Consider the following 27,584-nt stretch of genomic DNA (forward strand, 5'->3'; position numbering starts at 1 on the left):
AAATGGTAAACTTGGAAGCATTTATTCCAACTTCAACTCACTGTATTTCTTGAAATGGGAATATATACATTTTTCACCAATAAATGCTTAATGCTTAAAATTTACAATTACCCTATTTGCGGAAACTTGAAAACCTGTCTGAATCTTGAAAATCATTCCAATTAAATGAGGAAAAAACCCCTAAAAAACAACAAAAAAAATTCTTTCATTCTTACAATTTAAAATATATTCAAAACAATATTTTTACAGCAGCCCAAAACCTTTAACCCAAAATTCAGAACTGCAGTCTCATGAGCTTAACAAAGTGGCCACATTCTAATTTCAGTATCAACAGAGCACAAATGCATGGCCCCTAACACAAAGCAGACCAGTGGCTGGTACAGTGCCCCCTTCTGGACACTCACAGCTTTGGCCCTGATAAGCATTATTTTTACTTTACCTGCTCAAACACACACAACTGCTCCAACTTAAAGGCAGTTTAAACGGACATTGGGCATCTGACATCTGTGAAGCCTGCCAAGACTCGAGACTTCCGACGACGAGACGACGACCTGCAGCTACAACTACCCTAAGGGACTTATGCTACCATCCGATCTGCCACTCGACATCAACAGTGTTTCTGAATTGGTAGTTCGTCACACACATAGCACCTCATTAAATATCAGGTAAACACTTTGCAATCACAATAAGGTTGGAGAGACTAAGCTCCAAAGAGAATTATGGGATTCGCTTAAGATAACCTTGCAAGACATGCCTCAGGCACGATCTAGGGAAGGAATGCACTCCACAGGCTCCCAGGCTCCGAATGGGCACTGCCCCGTTAAGCTGGGGTGCTTACGACACCTCTTCCCACGCTCCCTGGAGAAAGTGCACCTGGAAATGGACCCTCATTTTACAAATCACCAGTTAAACGTACTTGTAAACCTTTAAAAAAAAAGCAAACTTCAAAAACGGTCAAAAGAGGTTTTGATCTCCCTACTCCAGATAATTCTGTACAAAAGACAACAGATGAAGTCCAACTTTAATTTGAAGTGTTTGGGTGTAAAACTTAAGAACTTGAACGCATCGCGCCTCCTTAGTCATCGCCTGCCGTGCCCCGCGAGCACATTCTGTCTCTCTGTGCCCTGGGGCTCAGCTTCTTCACCTCTGCGGGAAGTCCACACTGGATGGATAATGTGGAACTTCTCTAGAAAATGACAAGTGTTGATGACAAGTGTTGTCTGAGATACTTAAGACCTATACTAATTAAAAACCATGTATTTTTTAAAAAAGCCCTGGCTGGTGGTTCAGTTGGTTGGAGGATCATCCCACACACCGAAGGGTTGGGGGTTCGAGCCCCAGCCGGGGCGGCATGTATGGGAGGCAACCGATCAACGCTTCTCTCCCTCTTCCCCCTTGTTGTGAATCAATATACATATTTAAGAGACAGGACAAACCCCGCTCACTTTGGTGGGCGTTCACAAGCTGTACTCTTGGCCTGAGGACTCACTTTTCTTATGGCGCGGGGACGGTGTGGTCTTGGTAGGAGAGGGTGACGAGGTGCCAGGGGAGTCGGTGCCTCCGTCGGAGGTGCTGGGGGAGGAAGCCAGGTGGGGCACCTTCTTCCTCCCCAGGAAGCCCCCTCCTTCAAATCCCCCTTTCCTCCTTAACTCCACTTTGCCGTCATTTTCATCTTCTGACGACCTTTTCTTGGATTCTAGGAAGGCTTCGGCTACTTTATGCGCTTCCAACCCGCTCTCGAACTCTCTCCCGCCTTTTGTTTCTGCTCCCGGAGACTTCCTCTCAGTCACAGCACATTCCCCTGCTGCGCACTTGACCTCAGCGTGTCCAGGGCCCGAGTTAGCATTTTCAGGGACAGCCCGTTCTCCGTCTCCGTTCAGGCTGAGCGTCTGAAAGTCCCGGTAGCTGTGGAAGCTCTCGGTCCTCCTGGCCCTGGCCAGCAGGGGGCTCTCCCGGTAAGGCCTCAGGGAGCCGTAAGTGGCCGCGTCGCGGACGGCTTCCCGGTGCTGCAGCTGAAGGCTGGAAGGGGTTCAAAGTTGCAGTCAGATGGGTCTAAAAACTTCCAGGGGCACGTCTCACTAACTAACCACCAGGATGAACACATGGCGCACGTTACGTACTTTCTGTATCACAAGCACGTGTGTGTAAAACTCACTGCAAACACAGGCACTCGGTCAGGCGGGGTTTGCTTCAGTTGCCGTTGGCATATAGTAAACTAAGATAGAGCATCATCTCAGTTTGGCAAACGCAGGTCTGCAAACGTATCTTAGTTTCAGGTGTACGGCAGGGCACTTAGAAATTTATGTCACGTACGAAGTGGTTCCCGGGAAGTCTCCTAACCCTCCGCTACTGTGAGGTCACTGCAGTATCACTGGTTATATTCCCTATGTTGTACTTCAGTATTTAACTAGAAACACACACCATGTCATTGCCTTAGAAGTGCATAATGCACACCCCCCCCCCAACCATTGTGTTGTAGGCGCCACGTGGAGGTCGGTTACACCTCAGTAGACCAAACGGTAAACTGCACCATGCACAGGGTTGGACAGGACAGTGCATTCACATTCCCTCTGAATGAGTTCCAAATCACGGAACAGGCACCCCAATTAGCAGAAATTCACAAAATAAGGTGAAGGGTAAAAACGTTTTCCTATGAAAAGAAACAGAAGCACGCAGTGGAGAGATTCAGTGTTATTTTTTCTGACTGAGTAGCACAGAAGGTCTGAATTTCAAGCGCAGTCAGGAAAACCTGGCCCCTAAGGACAGCGCCTTGCAAGCCCCGGCCTACCTGGAGCTGGACTCCCGCAGGCGGCTGGGCTGCACCACGGAGGTCGCGGGGCTGATGCTGGGGGTGGCGCAGCGCGAGGTGCTCAAGTCGCACTGGTCCAGCAGCTTCAGCAGCTCCTCCTCGGTCGGGCCCCCTGCGTCTGGGGAAAACATCCGCACCCGTGACTGCGTGCCCCCGACGTGCCCCCCACGCGCCCCGTGCGGCGCCTCCCCCGACACCTACCCCTGTCTTCAGTCTTGTTGACCATGTCCATGGCCGTCGTCAGGTCCCACATCTGGATGCTGCCGTTCGTGTGGCCCGTGAACAGGTAGCGCCGGGGCCGAGAGCCCATCCTGCTGGAGCCCTCACACTCCCGCACCGTGAACGCGGAGATGGTGGTGCAGTCCACCGCCTGGATCTCGCAGATTCTGCAAGGGAGCCGCACAGTGGTGAAGGTGGGAACGAGTGACACTGGGACTTTATTGAGTTTTACAGACGAGACGGGAGGGAGAAAGAGGGAGCGAAACACCAGTGCACGAGAGATGCAACAATCGCTGGGCACCAGGCCCACAACCAGGCCTATCCCCCCGCTGGGAGCCGAACCAGCACTCACAGGCCTGTGCTCAATCCGCTGTGCCACACAGCCAGGGCTGTAACAGATTTTTAAAGTTAACTTATTAATTGCAAAATGAGAGTTGAATACTGTATGCGTGTAAAACAGATTTAAAGGGGCCAAGACAAGTCAATAGGAATCAAAGTCAAACTGTTTCTTTGAGTCTAGAGAAAAGGCGTATAAAATAATGTGTCTATAGTAATTAAAATCAGGCAAAGTTTAAATCAGGCTTGAAAGAGCCTTGATAGGAAATGGGCTGTTCTTTCACAGGAAGTTATAGACAGAAAGGAACAGAGCAAGCAGATATCATGCTAGAAAAGATCTTGAGAAGCCCTTTAAAGCTGACAAAACTCTGAAATCCAAAAGAATGTGTATCTGTACAGAGACGCCTGACCAGTGTCTTCTGCTGGGGTGACACCCTCCACTCACCAGAACCCGAGTATCCCCAAACAACTTCCGCTGGCTTCCTAAGGGGCTGACTGTCTGCTTCACTCTACAAAGTGATTTCTCCTTGTCGTTTCTATAAATACAGTCTCCCCCACTACTCCCTGCACCATGGAGTCAGAGGTCACACAGTGCTCTCTCCTGCAGAAACTGCAGCACCGTGGAGGAGTCAGAGGTCACACAGTGCTCTCTCCTGCAGAAACTGTGGCACCGTGGAGGAGTCAGAGGTCACACAGTGCTCTCTCCTGCAGAAACTGCGGCACCGTGGAGGAGTCAGAGGTCACACAGTGCTCTCTCCTGCAGAAACTGCGGCACCGTGGTGGAGTCAGAGGTCACACAGTGCTCTCTCCTGCAGAAACTGTGGCACCGTGGAGGAGTCAGAGGTCATACAGTGCTCTCTCCTGCAGAAACTGCAGGTGGTGACTCACTGCACTGTCTGGGCCACAGTGAGGAGGAGGAGGAGGAGGTCAGAACAGGACAAGGACAGAAAATGCTGGTTGTAAGGTGATGTTACGGTGGCAGCTTTAGTAAACATTGGGCAGCTGCCTCACCAAATGTGCAGACCACACTACATCATGGTGATTTACACCGTTTCTCAAGATAATAATTTGGCCTCTAACTACATTGTATTAAATGTAGAAATTTTACTTTTTGACAAGCAATATTTTTTGTTTTAAAAATGTTATAGCTCCCTGTGTTTGAGGCTATAAATAAATTTTTAAAAAGTAAAATTTCAGTCACATGGAAAAGGAAGAGGGAACTCACCTGTACTCAGCACCTACTGTAGTCGGGGACTGTACAGGACAGGACACATGCTTTCACCTCACTTAGTCCCACGACATCCTACCCAGGTCGCTGAACCTTATTTCATAAAGAAGCCGGGGCTCTGAGCAACAAAGTAACTGAAGCTAAAGGTGCACAGCCGGTGAGAGTTAGAGGTTAGCGCACCGTGAAGTCCTCACGAGCCCCTGCTGGCTGTCCGTCTGTCTGCAGCAGCAAGGAAACCTGAACACGCCCTGCAGAATCAGCACTACCCACGCCGTCCTGATGCCGAGTTACAGCAGTCACGGGACAACACGCCAACTTCTCTCCCAACAGTCTGTTTCTGGCAGCACACTCATCGGTGTGTCCGATCACTCAGAACTGTGTGCTCCTGTGAGGCACGGGGGCTGCTGAACGCGCGCATCTGAACGCCAGCGAGCTACCTTTTCCCGGTGGAAGACAGCCTCACAAACAGCTTGTTAGTGATGGGGACGACTTTCTGGATGAACACCTGCTGGTCGTCTCGCTCTCCGAAAGGCCCTGGGTCACAAAACAGAAAATGTCAAGAGACGGTGATTAAAATTTAAGTGGTCTCACTTAATTTAAAAAGATTATGAATATTGAAAAAGAGAAGGCTGTTTCATGCCTGTTCATGTGCGCTGCACTCCAAGGCCACTGGACAAACAGTGATACTGGTACTTCATTCGGCATTACCGTTCTTTAAAAGAAACACTATTGCAAAACTGTATTTTTTGCACGAAGGCTTTTAAAGCTGAAGGCAAAATAATATGCTTGGGCTACACATTATCGGGACCAGAAGGAAACCTGTTACAACACAAGTTCTCCTTCACTTCCTGTCTTTGAGGACGCACTCAGTTCCTTTTTACTTCCCAAGAGGGACATAAAATGAAGTTACTTTTATGTGTTGATTTTGCTTTTGAAAAGACAACATGCAAAATCTAAAAAAAAAGTGCAACTTCACTGAACAGAATTTAATTCCTCAGAAGCCTGTTGCATCCTGCAAAGTTTTCCATTGAAAAAAGATTCAGTTATTTTTACTTCATTGTACTTGGCAAGGCAGGTAATTGGCTCATCCATTTTAGGAAGATTCGGAACAATATAAAATGTCTTCATATAAAACAAATACAAAATTTTAATAATCCCTTTCTCTGTCATACTCAATAGCTAAAATAATACCAAATTATTATTAACATAAGATGTGATACATAAGTTCTAAAGACCTGATGTTCCAAGTTCTCTTATGTGAATCACACCTAGTAAACGATGTGTTAATAATTTCCTTTGTGCCACAGTAAATGTGTCACAGACAACTGAATTTAGTCATTACAACCATATGAGGGGTGCACTGTGTCTCCATTTTACAGATGAGAAAACTAAGGCACCGAGAGCTGAGTTACCCAAAGAGCTCACAGGTCCTACTTGATGGGACCAGAAATTGAACCCAACCTGCCCTGCTCTTCCTGCAGCTACTCGGCCATCCAGTTACTGGACAGCCTTCTGAAGACTCTACTGAACAGGAATGGCCTCAGTGGGAACCTGTGAACAACGTTAGGACAGTGGTGATGAGGACAATACCAGGGACGAGGACTACGGGACTAGACCTTGCGCCCCCCCACTGCCCCCAGCACTTTGTACTCATTTCTCACACGACTGATTTCTGTGAATTATTCCCACCTCCCTCCTTGTAGTTTCTCCACTCCTCTCCCAGACTGACTCCTTTCCTTCAGAACACAAAACATCCTCAGCTCTCTCCCATCTTCAGTGAGGTCTACAAGCAATAAAAAACATGACCTCTGACCTTTCTTGCCTTCTAATCTTCTTTTGCGGTCACCTCCCACAGTCATTACTGCGTCACCGCTGAAACCAAGTCCGCCCCCACCTCCCCACTGAAACCGGACTTCCTGTTCTGTTCCTCCAATCTGTATGTCTTAGGATATTTTCTAAACTATAAAGAAAAAATAAATTCTCCCTGCTTCGTTTTAAGTATGTCGCCGGGCTGTTTCCGAGTCTCTTCTCCCACATCTGACCCCCAACCGCCAAGCTCTGCCCTGACTCACACCTGCAACTGAGGTCCTGCACGTCCCCCGACTGGCCAGGTCCTCCCGGGCCCTGTCCCTTCACCGTGCTGTCCGCCCTTCAGCAAAGCCCCGGACAGAACCTCCCACTCTGCACGCCTCGGTTCACACACGAAAACACCTCTATGGACGTTCTGCCCGAACACCAGTTCCCACTGGTGTCCAGTGGGGATCGCGCCTCCCACGTAAGACTGTCCAGATGCAGCAAGGAGCGCACGTCACCACGGCCTGCACACAGCCCGACCATCGCCGACTCCCCGGGTGCCCTTTGCCTTTGGGGGCCGTGTGCAAAACACAACTGTTTGCTTTTTGTTACCACTGCTCACCATCCTCTAAGGTGACGTTTACTTCGTTGTTCCTGGATTTCTAATACCTGGACCAGAAGTACTCAATAATCATCTGTTTACGCTACACCTGAAGCTCACGCAATGTTACATGTCAATTAAATGTCAATACAGCTGGGGAAAATGACAAAAGGAATCCGTAAGCTCCTCGTGCCTGGCATCACATGGCAATGTCAAAATGCACACTACTGAGCATTTTCTTCAGAAACACTAAGTCTGTGGTGGCACAATTCTCAGGAGTGGCTTTTCAAAGGTAACTGCTTAACACCTTTGCTGTGGGAGCCAACCGTGGACAGGCACATTTCACTGCTTCGTGCCAAACCACTTCAGTAAGACCATTCTCACGCACCCCATCACTGCTCTGATTTCTGACCACACAAGATGAGCAGAGAGGTACACTAGTCAGCCACCTGGTCCTGATGAAATGGTACGGCACACCGAGGTGCAGTGAACACGCCGTGTAAACTCTGCAGTGGGCCCCAGGGAAACACCTGTCTCTGCCAGGACTGTGCACACGCACACATGTGTGTGAAGTACAGACACAAATCGAACTGACTTCACACACCCTCCCCTGGGATCAGAGCCCAGCTAAGGAGATGAGCTACACGCACTGTTTCCTAACGGGTCAAGGGGCATCAAAACCACTCTCAGCGTAGAAGAACATCAGCCCGTTAACGGCTCCAGACGTCATTTCCAGATTGTAAGGAATGAAAGAAGTTCAAATCTCAAATATGCAATAGCCATCCCAGCTTTCAATGATACACAAAAATGGTTAGCACTTGAAGATAATCTTTAAAAGAAGGAATGCTAACAAGAGGAAAAAATCTCACTTTTAAAATAAAAGATGGTATAATTCTACGTGTGTATAGAACTTTTAAAAGTGCACTGAATTTGTTTTAAATGAGTTTCGAAGCTGACACTAGAAACCACATTTAAAACCCGGACTTGGGCTTCTGATGTTGTCAGCACACGCAGGCGCGGCCCACGCCGCGCGAGCAGACGTGACCCCCGAACCCTGCCGCCTCCCGTCATCTCGCTCACCGATGTCGTTCCCTGAGGAGTAGCTGCCGTGACTCTCCGCCTCCTCCAGAGACAGGATCTTGAAGGACGCCAGCGGCGTGGACCCGGGCTGGGTGGAGATCATGCCGCGGAAGCGCGTCACCGTCCAGGTGCGGACGTGGTTGTTGTCTGCACAGACTGGGAGAGGAGAGAACGCACGAGAGCCGCTCAATGCCAAGGGAAGGGCACCAGCCAAATCCCTCTCCTAGACGCATTCCCACGTTTCCCTCTGTGACCTCCAGTAAATACATCAGAGCATACTGTGACTGCCAAATGCCATCTTCGCCCTAAAACCAGAGTTAGTTTGTACCTGGCCAACAAAAATAAGAGAACATGGTTTTTACCTTGCTGTAAACATCTAAGGTATGTAAGTAAACCTATGGATCCTTGCAAAAGAAGGCTATAGAGTAGAAAAGGTTAAAAAAAAGCATTTGTAAGAGAATACACTAAAGATTAACCTCATTACACTAAAGATTAACCTGTTCCATGGCGAAACTACCTGGCAAACAAGTTGCCCAGTTTATCTTTTTAAACCACAGAAAACTTCCGCTCATGTTACTCAAATACTGAACAACCCAGACCAGGAATTACTGAAAATTTGTCACAAATAGCATGACATTTGTCAAAAAGCTAGTAGGAACCAGCTGTTTTTTGCTCACTCACAGCTACAGTAAAGAAAATTAAGATACCATATGAAGCTGAGAGCTATTTTTACAGCAAATAAAAGTCTGTATTTAAAAAACATACTCCAAAATTAGCTTATTTTTTCATGTAAACAATATTAAGTGGGCATATAGTAAGACATATCTAACAAATAACCTCTCTCTTTGGTCTGAATACACCGTTAAAAATAGAAACCAAAAAATATCATTAATGGAAGAACTGTACTTTGGTGACATGCCTTAATAAAAAAGTTTACTAATTTGACATTTATTATGATTTCAGAAAACTTACTTATCAATATATACCAGGAAAGCACCCCAAATTCACTGTATACACACAATACTTCCTTTTGGGTAAAATGCCATAGTTGCACATTTTAAAACAAAACTTTAGAAAGAAATTTAATTTTGGGTAACTGCAACAAAGATAAAAAATGTACAAACGTTACTCAGGTAACAAAATTCTCAGTTATCACAATGCCTTTTTTTTTCACAATGGTGAAAAAAAAGAAAAGATGTTTACTTCTAGGTTGTTTATTCAGCTTCATGGGAAATAATATCCTGGTTTCACTATTAACCTTGATAGGATTCAGAAAAATAATTTAAATACTTTAAAACTTATGGCAAATTTTGTTATGTGATTCAAATGAATACTCATGGCCATCTGTTACCATTAGTTGTTTACTAAAGCCTTTACTTAAGTAGACAGGGAAACAGAGACTACCGTGGGGGGCCAGGGGGAGAATGTCACTGCATGTATGCTGATGTCCACCAGGTGGCAGAATACCGTAGCAGAGCACTGGAGACATAAAATACTCCTGGTTTTTGGCTGAATGGACTTTGTGACTTTACTTAAAGTTCAAAACTACATGAGACAGCTGGTATCAAAATGCAAGTCTGACCACAGAGTGCTCCGGCACTACATCCTACATCATCACCATCACCATCAAAACACAGCCAGAGCTCCTGAGATTTCCAAGTGCTGTCAGGTAAAAATCATGACACCCTGCAAAACAGTCATCTCACAAGAGCAAAAGAGCTGATTCAACAGCACTTATTCGGCACCTCTCATGTGCAGAACCATGCTAAGTGCTGAGAACACAGTGGAGAAGACAAGTGTCTGCTACTGCAGATCTTACTCCAAATGGCTACAAGAGAAAAGACAGGTGAGAACAAATAAATCAAGTGGTGAGTCCAAGAAGAAAACAAACCGAGACACCGACTGAGCACATGACTGAGGCTGGCCGAGACTGCCACAAGGTTGCGACTGAGGTTGGGTGAAGAGGGTGAGACAAGACGGGCCCTGCCTCAGGAAAGCCTCAGGAAGGGATGGTTTCAGAAGGGTATGGCTACACCCCACACAACTAGACACCCCGCAAACGCACGTTCACCCATCCCCGGGGTGTTTCAGCAAAACTGAAGGCCCAGAAAAGAGGCATCACCTTTGCATGTTATATAGTCTTCACATAGACAACTGTATGAAAATGATGTTTTTAAAAAATCAAGTTAGGCAGGAACTGATCTACAGAAGACAGAAACTCAAGCTCTGCTGATCTGATCTCATGCTTCCATTTCCGTAAGGCCTTTTAGAAATCGCCCGTTAACACAAGGAAGCTGGTCAACAGGATGCTACTTTGTGTCTGTCGCACTTCGGGACTCACTCATTCAAGTTAGACACAGAGTTTGAAGCTTAAAGAAATTAGTATCAACATTAACAAGTGAAAGGAACAATAAACAATGTATTCTCTTCAAAGAAGCTCTATAAATTCTATTAGTTTTTAATATTTTTAGAAGATGATCAAACAAAATTATGTCTAAACGTACAGTTTTAGCCTTAAACTTCAAGACAATGCTACCAAACTTATATTAAATTTACACTTGGAAAATTTCTGTAATAAAAAACCTTTCAATAGAATTATGATCAATACTTTGAAATAAAATATGCCATGAGAACAATGTATCAGAATAGGAAGTAAATTTTTAAAAAGCTATACACCTCCTGAATTCATGTGCACTGCAGCCAAGCAAAACTCAAAGGAACCCGTAAAAGGCCATCCTAACATCGCCGCAGTCACTAACTTTCCTATCAGCTTCATTCGTGTGTCCTTCCCACAGAAGACACTGCGTGGAGGCCTCTCGGTCTGCGGGCACAGGCTTGCCCACCGCCCCGGGCCCCCCAGCAAGTGGAACGCTGCCCCTCACCTGACACCAGGTGCTTCTCGGAGAGCATGATCTTGGTGACGGGGCTGCGGTGGACTGTGAAGGTCTGGAAGAGCTGGGGGCCCGACCCCACCGTCTCGGGGTGCTGCACGATCACGCGCACCGCTCCGGAACTCGTACCGTAGGCGATCTCGATCCAGTTCCCACTGACGCCTGCAGCCACGGGAGGAAGGGGGCGCTCAGATGGTGGCAGAGGGGCTGCCCTGGCAAGCGCCCAGGATGGAAGGGCGGAGCCGGACTCCGGGCTGTCTGCCCCAGCCCCTCCTCGTTCGCCCTTCCCTGAGCGATCGCCCCTGCACAGTCTCAGAAAACACACACACACACACACACACCCACCCCCCCCCGGGGGCTGACGTCACGCTTACGTCGTTGCGTCTCCCTGTGCTCAGCTCACCTGTCAGAGTCACCTGGAGCTTTGTCGTGGAGACAAGCGCCCAGACTCTGTGTGGAGTTCGGGGACCACGCTCCTAAAAGCTTCCCAGAGAGCCCCCTCAGCTTTAGCAGCTCTTTTCACCATCCACCTCCATCCAGACTCCACACCTGAGCCCGAGGAGAAAGCGCATGCCCGGAAAGGCGCTTCTCATAACCTGGGAGGGGGCTGCTGAGGTTTACCCTCCCCTTAAACTTAGAACGGGGGATGAAAACCCCCACACACCTCGCTCCAGGCACAGGCAGCGAACCTCTGTAAACAGAGGCCCAGCACAGGGTCTCACTCTGCCTGTCACACTGTTTGTGTTACCGGCACCGGACTCCCTGCCGCCCCACAGCGGCCAGGGGCGGCACAGCACCGGTGTGGGAGGGCCTGGCTTGCTGATCCCGGTTCTAGCGCGACGTCCCCAAAACCCCACTGAAGCCCAACCAAAGTGCTCTGCGCACACCAGGATGTCGTTTTCATACCAAAGACAACGACAGCCTTCGAGGAAGTCAACAAAACGACTTTGTACCAGTAACACCCAATCTCTTGGTATTACTGTGTACATTAGTATTTCCTAAAATCCCTTTCACTACTGATAAGTTTTAGATGTCCCACCTATGTTCATCTTTCCTCCCGGAATATAAAAGTGGTTAATAATGATATAGAACGTGTTGGTTAATTTCACTGCAATGGCCTTTGAAAGGCAATGAAAGTTACAGATATTGAACTTCCAAGCAAAATGAGTTTCTCCACAACTTCAACTTAAGATTTCCCAAGGAAATAATAAGCTTACTTACTAAGTGTTAATCTTTCACTGTTCAGGAAAGATGAAGAGCCCAAGACCCCCCTTTTTAAAGTTAAAAATATAAAAGCTCCTAATTTCCAAAGAAAATCAGCCCCTGTCCTGCGAATTCATGGTGCTTGTTATTCTTTTCGATCTCGGTGAACGCTGCAAGGGATGTGGCTCCCACGACTACCAGGAGGCGCGGTGCCAGCGTCCCACCTCCAGCCGAGCTTGCGTCCCGGTCACATGTGACTTCAGTGTGAAACACAGACAAATGGGGGCGGAAGCCTTTGACCGCGACGCTCAAACCCAAAGAGTGCATCAGTCCTGGCCCACCGCACCGCACGCTCCCAGCACCGCCCCCAGCACTGCCCCGGGAGCCTGCACGCCTCTCGCGGGCACTGACTCGTTTTGGGTGTGAGGTAGACACTCAGCGCGGTGATGGCGTCATTAGAAGGGTCGTGATAAAGTTCGGTCACAAGAAGATCGTTGTCCTTCATGCGCAAAGGGAACTTCTGCATATCTGCAAAATACATGTTTGAGCCGAATTAGAGCAGTGCATTTATTTTAAACTAAAAGAAGGTGATATTTTTATTGTCATCGGCAAATGCCCCCCGGGGGGGGCACGCTCAGCACCCGCGCATGCGCTCACCGATGTAGTAGATGGACCCGTTGTTGCACCCGAGCAGCAGGAAGGACCCGGCCGTGTCGTAGCTGGTTATGGGGACGACGTCTTGGACCTGACGCAGTGACAGTGTCATCAGACATCAGTGTTAATTACGCTTTACATTTTCCGCTCGATTTCCTCAAAACTCTTAATAAAAAGGGCACTAACACTGGCTGTAAGTAGGGCTTGGAAAACAAGACGTTTTACACATACACTGGTGCACATACCCCCCCCCCCACGAGGAATCTGGAGGAATCATCCATGGGATTCCCTTTCGAGCTGCTACACACACCGACTTCCAACAGCAGCACCTGCCTGTCAGAGGCTGGATGGACCACCTGTTTCTGCACGTGGTTCGGAGACCACGGTACACCTGAGGGCTGGAAAGCCGAGCCTGACTACTGTACGTGAGACATTACATGAGCTGCTCGAGGTCACCTAGGAAGGACAGAACCAGAACTGGACACGAATCCACTGATTCTCAGAGAGCACTCGCCCCCTCAGCAATTCACGGCCACTTCTCCGAAGAGATGGCTTTTCCGCTTTCCCTCTCTGCACTGCCGATTCGCCTCTGCTGCCTAGGAAACGGTGATGAGGCGAGTACCTTCTCACACGCTTTTGTTTTTTCAAGCCCTAGAATAAAAAATGCAGTTTCCAGGCAAATCAGTCTAGTTACAAATGAACAGTTGCCTGTAATTGTGCTGAAAAAGAAGAGCCAAGGGCAGGCCTTTGTACAAAACAAAAGGAAAACAGTGTTTGTGGGAGGAGTGATATAAGATCAAAAACACCTTCCCACGCCCAGCCGGGCCAGCGACCGCGTGGGAAACTCCCAGGCCACCGTCACCCAGAGGCTCTGCACGTACAAGATTCAATCCAAGAGAACCGGACGGGATGAGCAATGCAGGAACTTGCAGACTTGTGGGCAAGAAAGAAAAATGAAAGACAAACATGGGGCGGTGGCTGTAAAGTAGGGGTGTTGCACCCCTGGGGGGCAAAGGGAACTCTCCTCTCAGCCCGAATATGGGAGGAGGGCGAAGACAAAGGCAGAGTTCACAAAGAAGTGAAGCCCGAAGACGGGAAAAGCCATGGAGCCGGGGAGAGGAAGGGGAAAGAACACGCCTGACAGAACGGCAAACATAAAAGCACAGAACCCAGGTCCACTCCTGTTAAAAGAGAAACTGTAGAAAGACCTAAACTCAGAAATAATGGTTCCCATAAGCTGTAGGCATACCGGCCCCTAATCTCCGCACACACCTTCCAGTGTTGCGCATGGGCACACGCTTGCTAGGTGTCTCTCAGTGGTCTCTGGTCCCAGGACAAGCTTTGTTTCATCAGCACCAACACAGGATACCCTGCACATGCGCCCCGTGGCTCTCAGCTGCCTCCCTGTCCCCTTTAAATGCTAATGTCCCCCAGAGTTTTAATCTCGGCTTTCCTTTCTCTCCACGTTCCCTCTCAATGGACAATCTCATCACGTCTTACCTTTCAGTTACAGAAGTGCTGTGGTGTCCCAATACTTCTTTCTAGCTCTTCCCAAAGGTAGAGTGCCAACTATATACTGAACACCAGAGCCTGCAGCCCCAAAGTCTCCAAGTACACACATTCAATCGATCCAATTATTCCTCACACCAGCCACCAACATCTGCTTCGCTTCCTGTGTTCCCCAGCAACTCAAAATTACTAGTCCCTGGAGTGTCAAAACTGGAAGTCCAAACCTCCCACACTTAGATCCAATCCTGTCACCAGGGGGGCTCATCAACCGGCTCTCAGGGGTGGGTCGGTCACTGCATCCTGCTCCCACCTCTACAGCTGGGTCTCCGCTGCTCTAGCTGGGTCCCTCCTGAGAGCTCCGGGGCCCTCCCCCGGCTCCAGGTCCCTCCCCGGGCTCCGGGTCCACCGCACCCATCCGTCACCATCTTTCCAAAACCTGCATGGGACCACGAAACTCTATGCTTAAAGTTCCCGACTCGTGCCTCCCTCCTGCAGCATCAGGCATGCATCTTTTTGAGTCTTAACCCGCTCTCGCGCCTCCCTAGTGCTTGAGACCACTCTGCCTGCTGTGCTCTCCTCACAGGCTGCGTGACTTCCCACAGATCTGTGCTTCCACTCCGGAAATGAGGAGATGCCAGATCACAGTGTAAAATCTCATTTTCCAGAGGCACTTAAAATTATTGAAAACATAGTCAAACTTGTACCTAGAAGCGAATTTACCCCTAAACATAGTCACTTCTCTGTGTCATCAAACTCCGAAATGGCACGCATTCATTCCACGACGACACACAGCTGCATGGCCAGCAGGAGCTCCAGAAACAGCTTTGCGCCTGTCACTTGCCCTGGGGGGCACTCACCTGCCAGTGCTGAGTGACAGCATTCCACACTCCCACTTTCCCTGTGTGGCTGGTGGCCACCAGCTGGTTCCCAATGAAGAAGAGCGCGTCCACGGGGACGCCAAGGCTGAACACCCCTTTAGTGATGGAAGAAAAGAAGGTTAACCAGTCACCCTCTTTACCACTGAAAACTGAAAACATTTTGAAGGTGACTAAGTTTAATCCAGTCTTATTGCTGCAACTTATGTGCCAGACGCGTTGGGGACCAGAAGAACGAACCCCTGAGCAGCTCACAGTGCCCCCGGCAGACAGACGTCAGCCCCACTGACAGAGTGTCTGGTCATCCGAGGCCATGCTTCCCGCACCCAGTGGGTCAAGATAACTGAGCACGTTCAAGTCGCGCTGGGCTAGGCCAGGGCGCTGGACAGAGGCGCCCACCAGGGAGGGATGCGTCGAAGGGCGGGCTCTGCGGGGTGAAAGGGCAGCGGAGGAAGCCGCGGCGCTGTGACCCCTGAATGACAGGGGAAGCCTCCGAGTTCAGGGCGGCAGAGACACTGCGGTGTCTGTAGAACTGTCTTTCCTACAAACGGATGAACACACGGACGTGGACGGGATTGCCGTTTTACGGGTATTCATCTGGTATCAGCACAACTGATCCGATCACCGAAGACCTTTTACATGAGTGTCTGCCCACAGACACACATGGTGCTGGAATATTCCAAGTGTGGGACATGTTTAGAGCCGCGCGTTGGGGCCCAGAGCAGCTGCGAATGTTTCCAGGCCGGGCGGAGCACGCAGCGGCGCAGCAGCGCGCTGGCCGTCCAGGTCTGCTCCGCCAGGGGTCCGCGGCAGCCAAGCGGCGAGAAGACCCTCCCCTCTCTCCTAAAACACCCTTTCCCGCCCTCTTTACAGACATTTCCCTCACAGGGAGCGGTCCCGTTACCACTGGACCCTGAGCAGAAGATGGGGCAGCTCCAGCCCGTTCACCATCCAGGTCAGGGTTGATATTTACGGGCAACCCTGGGAAGCTGCAGAAAGTTCTCCGTCTATCCCAGCAAAACGCAGCGCACAGACCCTTCCTACCGATTTCGCTGCCGCTCCCGCCATCCTGGACGCTCCACAAGATGATGCTGCTCTCGGAGGCTACGGCCACCATCTTGTCTTTGTCTCCGTGGGGACCGCCGACCACCTTTGCGTTCAGGGCCACGCGTTCAACGGTCCAGTCCAAGTAGGGGCTGGTGAACACCTGCTGCCACCCGGAAGACTCCTTGATCCTGCGCGGGGAGAGGGGCGCCCACGCGGACTCAGCAGCAGCGGAGCAAACGCAGCGCAGCAAGTGAGTGAGTCAGGACTGCCTACTTTGTGTTCCAATACAGAGCTCTGTCGGCCTATTTCATCTACAAATGCAGTTTTATTTCTGAAAGACCTTATACTTACATACATACGCAGTCTAAAACACTCAAAAAGAGATTACAACTCTGTATTTCTGCATAATTTAGAAAAGCCCTCCAAGTTTAAAATCCACATTAACAACCTAAAAAGAACGTTGAACCTTTCCCTCTCCTCCATAAAAAGTGCTGCGGTCGTTATTTCAGGGTGGGGGCAGCCAACACGAACCAGAACGTTAGGACATTATCACTGTCATGTGCTCAGCTGACACCACACTCACCTGCTCCAAGTGTCGCTTTCTGTTGTGACATTAGCACCCCCCCCACCCTCCCAGACTAAGACAAGGGACTGATGTGGCGTGACCTGTGCGTGCCAAGGCCTCGGCACAACCTCGTGAACAGAACGTGGGGCCTGGAACCCGTCTGAGGACTGGATTCTACAGGTTTCAAGGTAAATGGGAACGCTCACGTGCCCATTTATTCCCACACGTAAAGGCGTACCAGGGCTCCACTTTGCAGTCGACCGAGTGTAAACACTTAACACATTCTTTAACATTTAATTGCTGATAAGCACACCGGCCAGTTTTTAATACTTTCTCCCTCCCTCCCCAGCCCGAGTCTCGGGCATGTATCGTGGGTGGCTGTTCAGCAGCCCTGACACTTTCAGAAGCCACCCCACTGTGCAGTCATGATAACAAATGGCCTGAACTTGAACTGTGGCACACCTGCTTTTAAAGTTACACTAAACAGGTGAAACGAAGTTGCAAAGCTTCTCTTTGCCTTCCCTGAAAGGAATGAACAGAACACAGGGGGCTCGAGTAACAATCCCGCCTGGTCATTTACAACAATAGTTAAGTGATTCAGAAGCTGAATATATATAATAAGCAAGACGGAGTAACTCCAAGATCTCTCAGTTACATCACAGTTCATATTGTCTGGGCAGCATTTAAGACATATGAGGGCTACCAGCAGCATTCACCAAGTTAGCCATGAAATAAAAGCAAACTGAGCCTAACCAAGAGATACAGACATAGGTAGAACCTGCAGGGAAGAATCTGATGACCCAAAGAACAGTTCCTCAATCCCGACATCCCCCCAAGTAACAAGTGAACTAAGCCAGAAGACTGCACGCACCTGTAGCACACGGCGAAGTGGGCGTAGGCGGCAACGATCCAGTTGTGGTGGCCGGCCACTATCAGCACCTTGCGAGGGTCCACGGGAAACCCTGGTGATTCAGAGAGAGAGCTTTTTCTATCTCGGGTGCTGGCTGGTCCCAGGCTGCGTTCCCGTCACTGAGGTAGAGTGGCGGCCCCCGCGGAGCCCAGACTAGTCATTGTTGGGCCCTTTTACATACGAAATTGCTCAATGCCTACACTAGATTTACAGCAAGCGCAGTATTACACATTTTTCAGAATAAGTTACATGAGTTGTAAATGATAAATCTGGATTAAAAAGCAGGATGAGGCAAAAACTGCACCTTTCTAAATATTGAGCATCGGTGAAAACTCGACATATGGACTTTTTCTATTTCAGCGATCTTTGCTCACCTAGCCTAACCGTTTCTTCTCCGGACCCCGAGAGGACAGGCTGGGCACTGCTTCCCCGAGCCTCCCCCTCCGCAGAGCTCAGTCCGTTCCTAGAGTCAGCAGCAGAGGGTCTGGCTGTGTTGTTTATTTTACGGCTGGGAATACCTATAGGAGGAAGCAGGACAAGTCTGTTTCTAAGTTCACCTAAGACAACTTAAAATTTCACGTTGTATCAAAGAAATGTAAGTATGTGCATCTCATTATAGTCTACATGCGTCTTCCAATACAGCAATTTATTACAAATCATTCAATCACCATAAAAAACAAAATGAAAACTGAAGCCTAACAGATTTGTTATTTACCACGCTACACACTAATCAGGTTAAGCTTTATGGTAGTGTGCTCCATGTCTGCCTAGCTCCAGGTTACTGAAACCAGCTGTTCATTCACTTGGTCTGGCGCTGGTCCTCACACCGAACAGTTACTAAATGTTAGGTATGAAGCGCTCCTTCGAGCCACTTCAGAGCTGAATTGCCCCGCACTTCCCAACGTCTTCCTTTTATCTGGCAGGCAGAGGGGTCTTCACTGGAGCGAAACCTTGCTCCAAAGCCACCGGAACCCAGGCGGAGGCAGAAGCCTTCTTCTAACTGCGGGGGGTGGGGAGGACACCCACTTCACTGGCCTCCGTCCCATCCACAGGCATCTCTGCAGAGCGCTCCCGCTCTACCGGGAGACTGACAGGCGGCCGGCACCCCAGCGCGGGACCAGAGCAGGGCCAGCCCCGAGCCCTCTGCGTTAACAGAGCCCCATGGAACGGCCACATGCACGCGTTCCTGCGGTGCGCAGGGTGGGGCTGAGCAGTGGCCTCCTGCACCGGAGCCCTTGGGTACGGCCCTGCTCCGACACCTGCGATGACGGAACTGATACTGGAATTTAAGTCCTCACCATTTCTAGTCAATTTTCAAATGAAAAAGTCAAGAATCAGAGAACAGGTCTTCCTTCTCCCCATCTCTACATGTGTTCGGCGAGAAGCACGTACGGGAAGGCGGAGCCCGGGAGCAGCCTACCTGGCGGGGGCAGGTAGCCGTGGAAGAGCACGCTGCCGCAGGAGGAGCGCTCCAGTTCCTCGCACAGCAGGAGCCGGCGCACTGCGAACAGGCAAAGCACAGGGTCAAGGGCACAGCTGACAGAGCTCCACTTCCCGTTTCTCTGGTTCAACAGGGTAAGGGAAAGGAAGGAAGACGTTGGCCTTAAATCAGCCGACATTTCTTATACGATGGAAACCCACAAAAAGTTAACACTGAGCTAGTCCATCAAAAACTTAGGGCATGGCATAAGACACATTTTATTTGGGCAACTTAGGGCACAAAGGGGCAAATCCTAAGGACGAGACTGGCATACGTACCTAATGGAGTGATTCCGTAAAATTCGGCTTCATGCCTGAGAACATTAATGCTCACTCCCCTACGAAGAAACAGAGGAGTGAGTCTTCGGACGTGGCAACGCGGGTTAGCATTCGAAGCAAAAGGAAGAAGTAACAGGTTCTTAATGTGACCAGAATCCCAAGGCTTTAACTCCCTTTCTTCTAAAATCCTCAACCATTTGAAAAAGTCTAAGTAAAACTGCACAGCAACAAAAACATTCTCTTGCTTTAAAGCCGTCCCCACATGGGTGAGACGGGTGACTGAGAAAAGGGGACTATCAAGAAGCACCGCATACAGCAAACCAGTGAACCACTCTCGTGTGACATTAACAGATCTTAACTTTTTACCATGTAACAAAGAAGTAGTTCAAGTCAACAACTGGAATTTTAAAAGCTGTATGTGTACAATATTAATAAATTCTCACTGAAAGTTCACTAGCTATATGTGACATAAAAGAATAAAACAAAAATTAGATTATAGCGTCCTGGTAACAATTCAGACTACAGCACAGTTAAAGAAATAGTTTAGCTCTGGCTGGTATGGCTCAGTGGACTGAGCGTGGGCCTGGGAACCAAAGGGTCACCGGTTCGATTCCCAGTCAGGGTGCATGCCTGGGTTGTGGGCCAGGTCCCCAGTAGGGTGTGCATGAGAGGCAACCACACACCGATGTTTCTCTCCTTCTCTTTCTCCTTTCCTTCCCCTCTCTCTAAAAATAAATATAATCTTAAAATAAAAAGAAAGTTTAAATGATCATTCATTCATCAACACCACCCCTGCAGCCTCTGCAGTGGGTGGAGCACAGTACTGGACCCTGAGGATAACCAGTAAGCAGTGCTCACCCTGTCGGGATACAGTCTAAGGGCAGACAGACCCTAGGAGAGGAGTACGTGTCACGGACGCCCAAGGGGTGGCAGCACAGATGAGGCGCAGCACCTGCACCGGGTGGATACGGCCCTGGGGGAGCTCAGGGTGAGGTACACAGACATTTTAAGGAGAGTGGTGACCAGATCAGATGGACAGTGTTAGAGGAGTCTGGAAGCTACATTAGGGATGCAGAAGGTGGGGAGGCGTGGCCAAGAGGTGGGGGAGAGTGGCCAGTGAGTTTCACGCTGAGAAAACTTATCATAGAAAAGACCTTTCCTTCAAAGTCATTAGGACCAAAGCCATACCCACCAACCAGAATTTATTCAAAAGGATGCATTTCTTACCTTAAGTCTAGTTCTTTCGTCCGAAGAAAATTTAAAATGGGTGCAAATGCTGCAGGATCTCTATCAATAAATATCTGTAAATGAGGAATTGTTTTATTTTCCAAGTACAGCTACAACTTCGAACCTCAGTATCTGCAGCACTAACTTAGGGAACAAAGACTGAACTACCGCGGTTCCCTGGAATGCAGCTAGGTCTGTGTGCATTTGCTACGGCAGGGCTTCCACCCTGAGAAGCTATAGGCTGATGATATTTTAATACATAGGGAGACAGTGTCTAGTAAGTCAGTTCTCTCACTGCTTTGCCCATGTCTCTGGTAAACGTGACACCCAGGCATCTTTATCTGAAATACTGGAAAGTAATGAATACTTGGAAAGTATTATGCATTATTACTATTTTCTCCTATTGCCTGATTATCGGTTATTGGTGACAGCGACTGTGGCCCACGTACTTTGTGATTTACATGTGACGCACTAACAATGCATCTCCACACTGCACACCACAGCAGGGCAATGAGGAAAGCAGACACTGTACGCTACTGTCTAAACCAGAAGAGAACACTGTCGAGGGCTGGGGAAGATGGGCTGACACCAAAAAAACGTTTTTTATTAACAAATACAGCACCACAGGGTATGAAGGGGAAAACAAAATGCTTAAAAATGGGAAATACATCACTGGTAACTTTTCACAGGAATGGGCATCAACGATGACAAAAGCCCGAACCACAAAATTGACGTGCAAGTCAATCTGGGGACAGCAGCAAATAACCTCTCTTCACGATGATACATTATACATATTCAATGAGAAACGTTCATAAATTGTATTTCTTGTGTTAGGACCCGTCTGAAGTGGAGGAGACACCAAAGCTCCATGGAGAACTTACTACGGATGGCTTCCTCAGAACCTCAAACAGGCATGCCTGCTGCTGCTGCATTATGTCACCTGCAAATGTCACCGAAGCAAAGGAGCACCTGTGGCCACTCTGTTGCCCCCAAACAGAGAGCCCTCTGCTTTCGACAGCAGGAGGCATTTCCTTTCTGTTGTACACATTGTAACTGCTTGTGAAGTTATACACCAACTCCTTCTGTACTGACACATCCCAGTTCCTTAATTCCCTCTTGCCACCACGGCTATGCAAATTCATGAGGTGGTTCTCCAAAATAAACAATAAATTTTTAAAAAAGGTTGTAGGACTTTACTAACTTACAGTATCTCACACCATTCTGATGCAGTATGAAAATGTTTCACTATTTACATCAATCCATCCGCTGTTAGTTTGGATCACTGATTAGAATTCCTTTGCTGACAATGGAAGCTCACCTCCCCACTGTCTCTAACCAAGGACACTTCAACTGCCGTATGCACTATTCCCTGTACAGAGTTCTCTTCTGTAAATATACAGGCAGCCCACATATGACCGAAAACAATAAACTTTAAGGACGTGCATGCCACTTTCACTTAGTGGTTATTCAAATAGCAGCTTTCTTGTCTTCTGGGAGGCGCGGGAGAGCGAGAAGCAAGCAAACAGGCCTTGATCTAACCTGGATGCGTATTCACAGTATTATACTCACAGCACCGGTTTCATCCCGAAGTGTGGAAATCCTTCCACTCAGCAAACTGCAAGGCATTAACCATAAGCCGGTTAGTGTTTAAACTCTGAGTACAGATACATGTCCTGATTCCTTACCAAGGACCAATGATTGATATGAATGACCCATCTTATCTCCAAAGTCAAATTTCTCAAAAAAATTATTTTTTGTGGCAAAGAAGGAAACTTTATTCAGTACAAGACCAAGTCTTATTTTAAAAGTTAAGATATTTTATTAAGAAATAAAAATGTTAATTTAACAGACAAGGAAAATTTTACTAATTTGATAAACACTAAGTATATTAAAAATGGTACTGAAATTATATGAAATACCTGGAAAAAAAGGAATCTGGAATCCACATGAGAGTCTGTTTTGAGGTACTAAATCTGCAATTGAAAAGTATCTGGTATTATAAATGAGAATATATTCAAAACTCCATTATTAGTTAACTTGCTCTAATATGCTGCTCAATGATTTATAAGTTGTTGCAAAGCTAAAACCCTATCAATTATATTCATCACATTTCATATTTTTAGATTTCTTTCAATTCAGAGTTGAGAGCATTCAGAGGTCTCAACAAACTGGAATAATTAACTCACAGTCACATGCTTCCCCGCACACTGCTTCCCCCGCACACTGCTTCCCAGCACACTGCTTCCCCCGCACACTGCTTCCCCGCACACTGCTTCCCCGCACACTGCTTCCCCGCACACTGCTTCCCAGCACGCCGCCAGACGAACAATCAACAAGCAGCCCACCGACCCACCAGCCCACCAGCCCACCAGTCCACCGCACCAACTCTAACCCTCTCAGCCTAACCTCAGAACTATCCTCAGGTCCCATTTCACCTCCCCAGCACAAAGCATGTTCCCCTCTTACGGAGGGTGCTCAATATCCCCCAGTCATGGTCACTACCATCTCAGTTTTTAAAAGTTATCCCAGCTACATAGCTGTTGTGATATCCAATAATCAAAGCCACACCCATTTTCTTAATACTCTTGAGGTTTTACCTTCTCTCTAACGGCTTTTCCACAGTCTATCCTGTGTTATAATTTTGAGCTCATAGTAATTCCATTGTACATAATGCATTTAACACTTTCTTTAAATGCGGTCCTAGACGATTTGCAATTGTCATAATCATTGGCTTTAAAAAAATCACTAAGTTAGTACAGCATGCATTATTCTGAGGTTAAACTGACATATGATCAAGTCTTATCTGACATATTTATTGGCACAAATAGAGGGAAGTTTACCAAGGCTCAGCCTAACAGATGGGGACAAAAAAAATCAGCAACTGATGCAAAGTAACATGACCAAGAATGAAATCTTGGGCTTGTCCAATTCAGCCCCTATTATCTGAATTTTGTTACTTAAAGCTTTTCAAAGCTGCTCCTGTGGCCATGAATCAGATTTAAGAATGGAGCCAAACAGTCCTGTTTGGTGTGGCTCAGTGGATTGAGCGCGGGCCTGCGAACCACATGATCGCAGTTCGATTCCCAGTCAGGCCACATGCCTGGGTTGCAGGCCAGTTCCCAGCAGGGGACGCACGAGAGGCAACTGCACATTGATATTTCTCTCCCTCTTTCCTTCCCTTCCCCTCTAAAAATAAATAAATAAAATCTAAAAAAAAAAAAAAAAAAGAATGGAGCCAAACAGTTCGTTCAAGAAAACATGGCAAATTTGCCCAAGCGGTTCCTTAGCAGACTGTTAAGAAGCAATGACATTACAGCTACTCACAGGAAACTGACCTGGTGAAATAAACAAAAGCAAATCCAGTGGATGGTAAACTGGAGGACCCTTGGTCCACTGCAGTAATGAGTCACTATGTATCAGATCCCGTGCTTCTCAATTTCACTGCAGCTTACTCAGCAAAACGCCCGCCAAACTCAGATTTTATGTTACTTGGAAAACTGCACAAGTCTGCTTAAAGTCATAGTAACAATCTCGATTAAAATCACCAATGTGGGGTGGGCTTAGCAATCGCAAATTTAGGGGTAGAGGGGTAGTAATCTCTCCCCCACAATTTATTTTTTCAAACAAGAGTTAGGAAAGAACCCAGAGCTCCTAAACTGGTTCCAAATGACTTCATGAAAACTACATTTAAAATTGCGTGACAAGACTTTTCTGCAACATCTATGAAAGCATCCTAAGTTTTTTAACTCACACCCACGGTGCGCCAGGCAAAGGGACGTGTGCACTCTGGTCTCCACAAAAGTATTACCGAAGATACCAGCGCGTTCACATGTACACTTGATGCTACTTGCCTCCTCTGAAATGAACTTGGAAGCAACCTAATTAAAATTATTTACTCCGAAATATTACCATTGGTCATGCTGAGAACCCTTGCATTTCCCATTCATTACTTCAAATTCCAGTAAGGCTGGCACTATTATTGTCCCTTTGTTTTTCTGGAAACCAAGTACTAGAAGATAATGTGCTCAAGGTAGCTGCTAGTCAGAGGTAAAGCCTGGGAACTGGAACCTGTACCAGTCACACTCCAAAGCTCTGTCCATGAGTCCCCCCAAGGGCTGGTCCCAGGCCTCTCTCAGGACGCCTTGAATCATACCCACTCTAACACAACTAATCACAAATTGAGTCCTATTGGGTTTCCTTCACTTCATTGGTTTTTTTGAAATAATACTAACAATTCTAAAGGAAACTTCATCTTTTGTCTGAATCACTCCCAAAGATAAATCATAAAAATTGGTCATTTCTATAATTTCATTGAGCATGTCTATTCTGTATCTCACTTCTCTGGAAATTAAAAAAATAAGACGACCCTGCCCATGGTGCATGCTACTTCCCGAGTTCTACTCTGCAACCTCCAAGCCACCTCAGAGGGCTCTCCTGGCCAGGCAGGCAGTCCCTGGAGTTCAGTGAGCGTTCCAGCTGGGCTTTCTTTTACGGCGTCTTCCGTGACTGCTGATCTGTGCTCCGCACAAGATATCGATGACTTCTAGATCCCTCCCCACACTAGCATGATGCAAGACCTTATGATTCAGAGTAACTCAGGAAAACAGCCTGAGAACATCTGCCGTTGCTGCTGGGTGTGCCGTTTCTGTACACAGGCCACGGCTCTACTCACCATAAAGCGTCCTATCCTCAAGTGTGGCTGTTTTTCTTCACTCTCACTCCTATGGAACGATCTTCATCCATCTTTCTAAACCTTTCTAATGTATCTGTCTTACTGTGTATTCTCTGCTAATATCATCACTGAGGGAAATTTAGAACCTGATTAAGTTTTAGAAGCACTGAATATAAATATAAAATATCCCAGCTGGAGGAAAATTGCCTTACATGATTTAAAATTTTTAAACCGAATTCTAAGGTCCAGTCCTTAACAAGAGTCCACTCAGTATAAAGCCATGAACTTTCAACGTATGGAAATAACAGTACTGTTCAATTTTTATCACAACACTGCATGCCCTTCAGAACGCCTGGAAATGCATGTCAGCAAACAGGAGCAGTAAGACACCACTGTAAGTACTCCTCAGTACTGACACTTAAGGAGGCCTACCCCTGCAGGGGTGCCAATCTCCCATCCGTGCATTTCCCAACCTGCACAATTTTCACTGATTTCGAGAATGTATCCATTTCTTACACTAAGGAGCAAGTCTTTTCCTCCATAAGACTAGTATCTACACAGGAACAACAATGCTGTTAATTACTTAACTATTGAACCATTTTGTTCGGGGCGGGGGTGTTGCAAGGAACTGAGGAGTAATTCTTGGGTTAAAATTTCTAGTGCACTTTGAAAACTACTGGATGCCTGAGATTCAAACATTTCATCGCTATGGTTCACACTGTTTCCATTTTGCATTTTTAAAGCCATTATTTCAAAATCTAAGAGATTCGAGCACAGCAAGATTCGCTGCATTCCAGAACACGCCACCAACACTAAAACTCAACTGCTTGTGCCTTAAACAGACCGGGCAAACGCCCGTGTTTGAGGGCTGACTCATAAGCCATAGTCAATTCACCAGAAAAGAAAAGGGGGAGGGATGTTTTTTTCTTTCCCCAACAAACTCAGTAAAAGGCAGAGAGGGGAAGGCAGGCCAGAAAGAGGACAGAAGAGCTGTGTGTCTGTCTGTTTTCTACGAGGGCGGAACACGATGCCCACAACCGGAGCTTCCCAGAACCAACTCTGCAAAGTGAAGTTTCTGGACACGTTGCCCTGAAAGTTGCACAATCCTGCAGGGCCACGCGCCGAGAAACTCTGGGAATAACAACGCCCTGCACGTCTGCACACCCTGCACCCAAGAGCCCCTCACGAGCGCCGTGCGCGCGTTCATCCCCCCACCACCACCCCCAGGACTGATGCCCGGGGGCACTAAGGGCGGGAGGGAAGGGGGCTCCCGGGCCAAGCCTCCAGGCCAGGCGGGTACCTTAGGACCGCGCACGGACTGAGGGAGCATTCCAACCCCGGCGTGCACGGGCCCCGCTCCCGGGAACTGCAGGAGGCCCCAGAGCCCGTCCCTTCCCCGCGGGGCTGCAGACGGCACCCAGTGCAGACCCGCCGCCGCTCCGGCCCAGAGGGCCCGGCGCCCCCCACGCCCGCCCGCGACACGGCGTCTCCGCCGCCCCCCGGAGGCCGCGACCCTGGCCCGGGCCCCGCCGCGCCGGCCCACCTGGTCCCCCCCACGTTGAGCTGCACGATCTCGCCGCTGCCGGCCGCCGCTGCGGGGAAGCTGCCGCAGTGCCCTCCCGCCATCTCCGGCGGCTCCCCGCGCGCGCGCCGCGCCCCCTGCCCGGCCGGGGCCCCGGGCGGCGGCGGCCGGAGGGCGGGAGGGCGCCGGGCCTCCCCCGCGTTCCCCTCCGCTCGGGCGGCGCGGGGCGGCGGCCGGCCTCCGCGTCTGGCGGCCACTAGGCCGCCGGGCCCGCCCGGGCGTCTTCGGGGCGCTCGGCTGCCGCCGCCAGGGACGCCACCGCCGCGGCCACGGGCGGAGGGGTCGCCGCTGGGGACAAAACTCCGCAGCGCGCAGCCTTCGCCTGTCGCAGCCGACGCGAAGGACCGGGGCGGGGTGACGAGGGCGGGCGGGGCGGGGCGGGGAGGCTGGGGCGGAGCCTTCCAGGCCCGCGGGGCTGCGCCGAGCGAGTCCCGGGAGCGTGTTCCTGGGCTGCCGCCGCGGGCTCCGGCGGGTTCCAGGTCCCTCCTCCCCTTACCCCCGCGCAAACCCAGCCCCTTCCCTTTCAGGTGGAACAGTCGCAGCGCCAGGGGCAGGGTCCCCGATGCAGCGTACACGCCTGGACACCTGCCCGCAGCACCTGCATTTGGGAGGTGCCCGGAAAAT

General features: G+C 48.9%; 2 protein-coding genes across 2 annotated transcripts in view; one reads left to right on the forward strand and one right to left on the reverse strand.

The window, feature by feature from the left end:
• The window catches only part of USH2A (usherin), a 530,092-nt gene extending 508,065 nt beyond the window's left edge, over window positions 1–22,027 (forward strand). Inside the window, exon 73 of the mRNA XM_037069500.1 lies at window positions 21,541–22,027. The gene's annotated coding sequence lies outside the window, so the exon portion shown is untranslated. The remainder of the gene's footprint in view (window positions 1–21,540) is intronic.
• On the reverse strand, window positions 1–27,105 carry KCTD3 (potassium channel tetramerization domain containing 3). Its single transcript, XM_037069502.1, has 18 exons — window positions 26,922–27,105; window positions 22,626–22,679; window positions 22,276–22,321; window positions 20,707–20,780; window positions 19,480–19,538; window positions 19,142–19,222; window positions 18,096–18,239; window positions 17,683–17,773; window positions 16,244–16,434; window positions 15,182–15,297; window positions 12,819–12,906; window positions 12,573–12,689; window positions 10,950–11,120; window positions 8,068–8,223; window positions 5,030–5,126; window positions 3,011–3,195; window positions 2,789–2,927; window positions 1–2,019 (listed from the first exon to the last, which is right to left on the reverse strand). Exons 1-18 carry the CDS (start codon window positions 27,002–27,004, stop codon window positions 1,458–1,460), a joined length of 2,454 nt encoding a protein of 817 aa, XP_036925397.1. The 5' UTR covers window positions 27,005–27,105; the 3' UTR covers window positions 1–1,457.
• Between the last annotated feature and the right edge of the window lie 479 nt (window positions 27,106–27,584).

This window comes from Sturnira hondurensis, unplaced genomic scaffold (assembly GCF_014824575.4).
Source record: "Sturnira hondurensis isolate 20B ecotype Veracruz unplaced genomic scaffold, ASM1482457v3 Scaffold0018525, whole genome shotgun sequence".
In the NCBI taxonomy this organism is placed as follows: Eukaryota; Metazoa; Chordata; class Mammalia; order Chiroptera; family Phyllostomidae; genus Sturnira; species Sturnira hondurensis.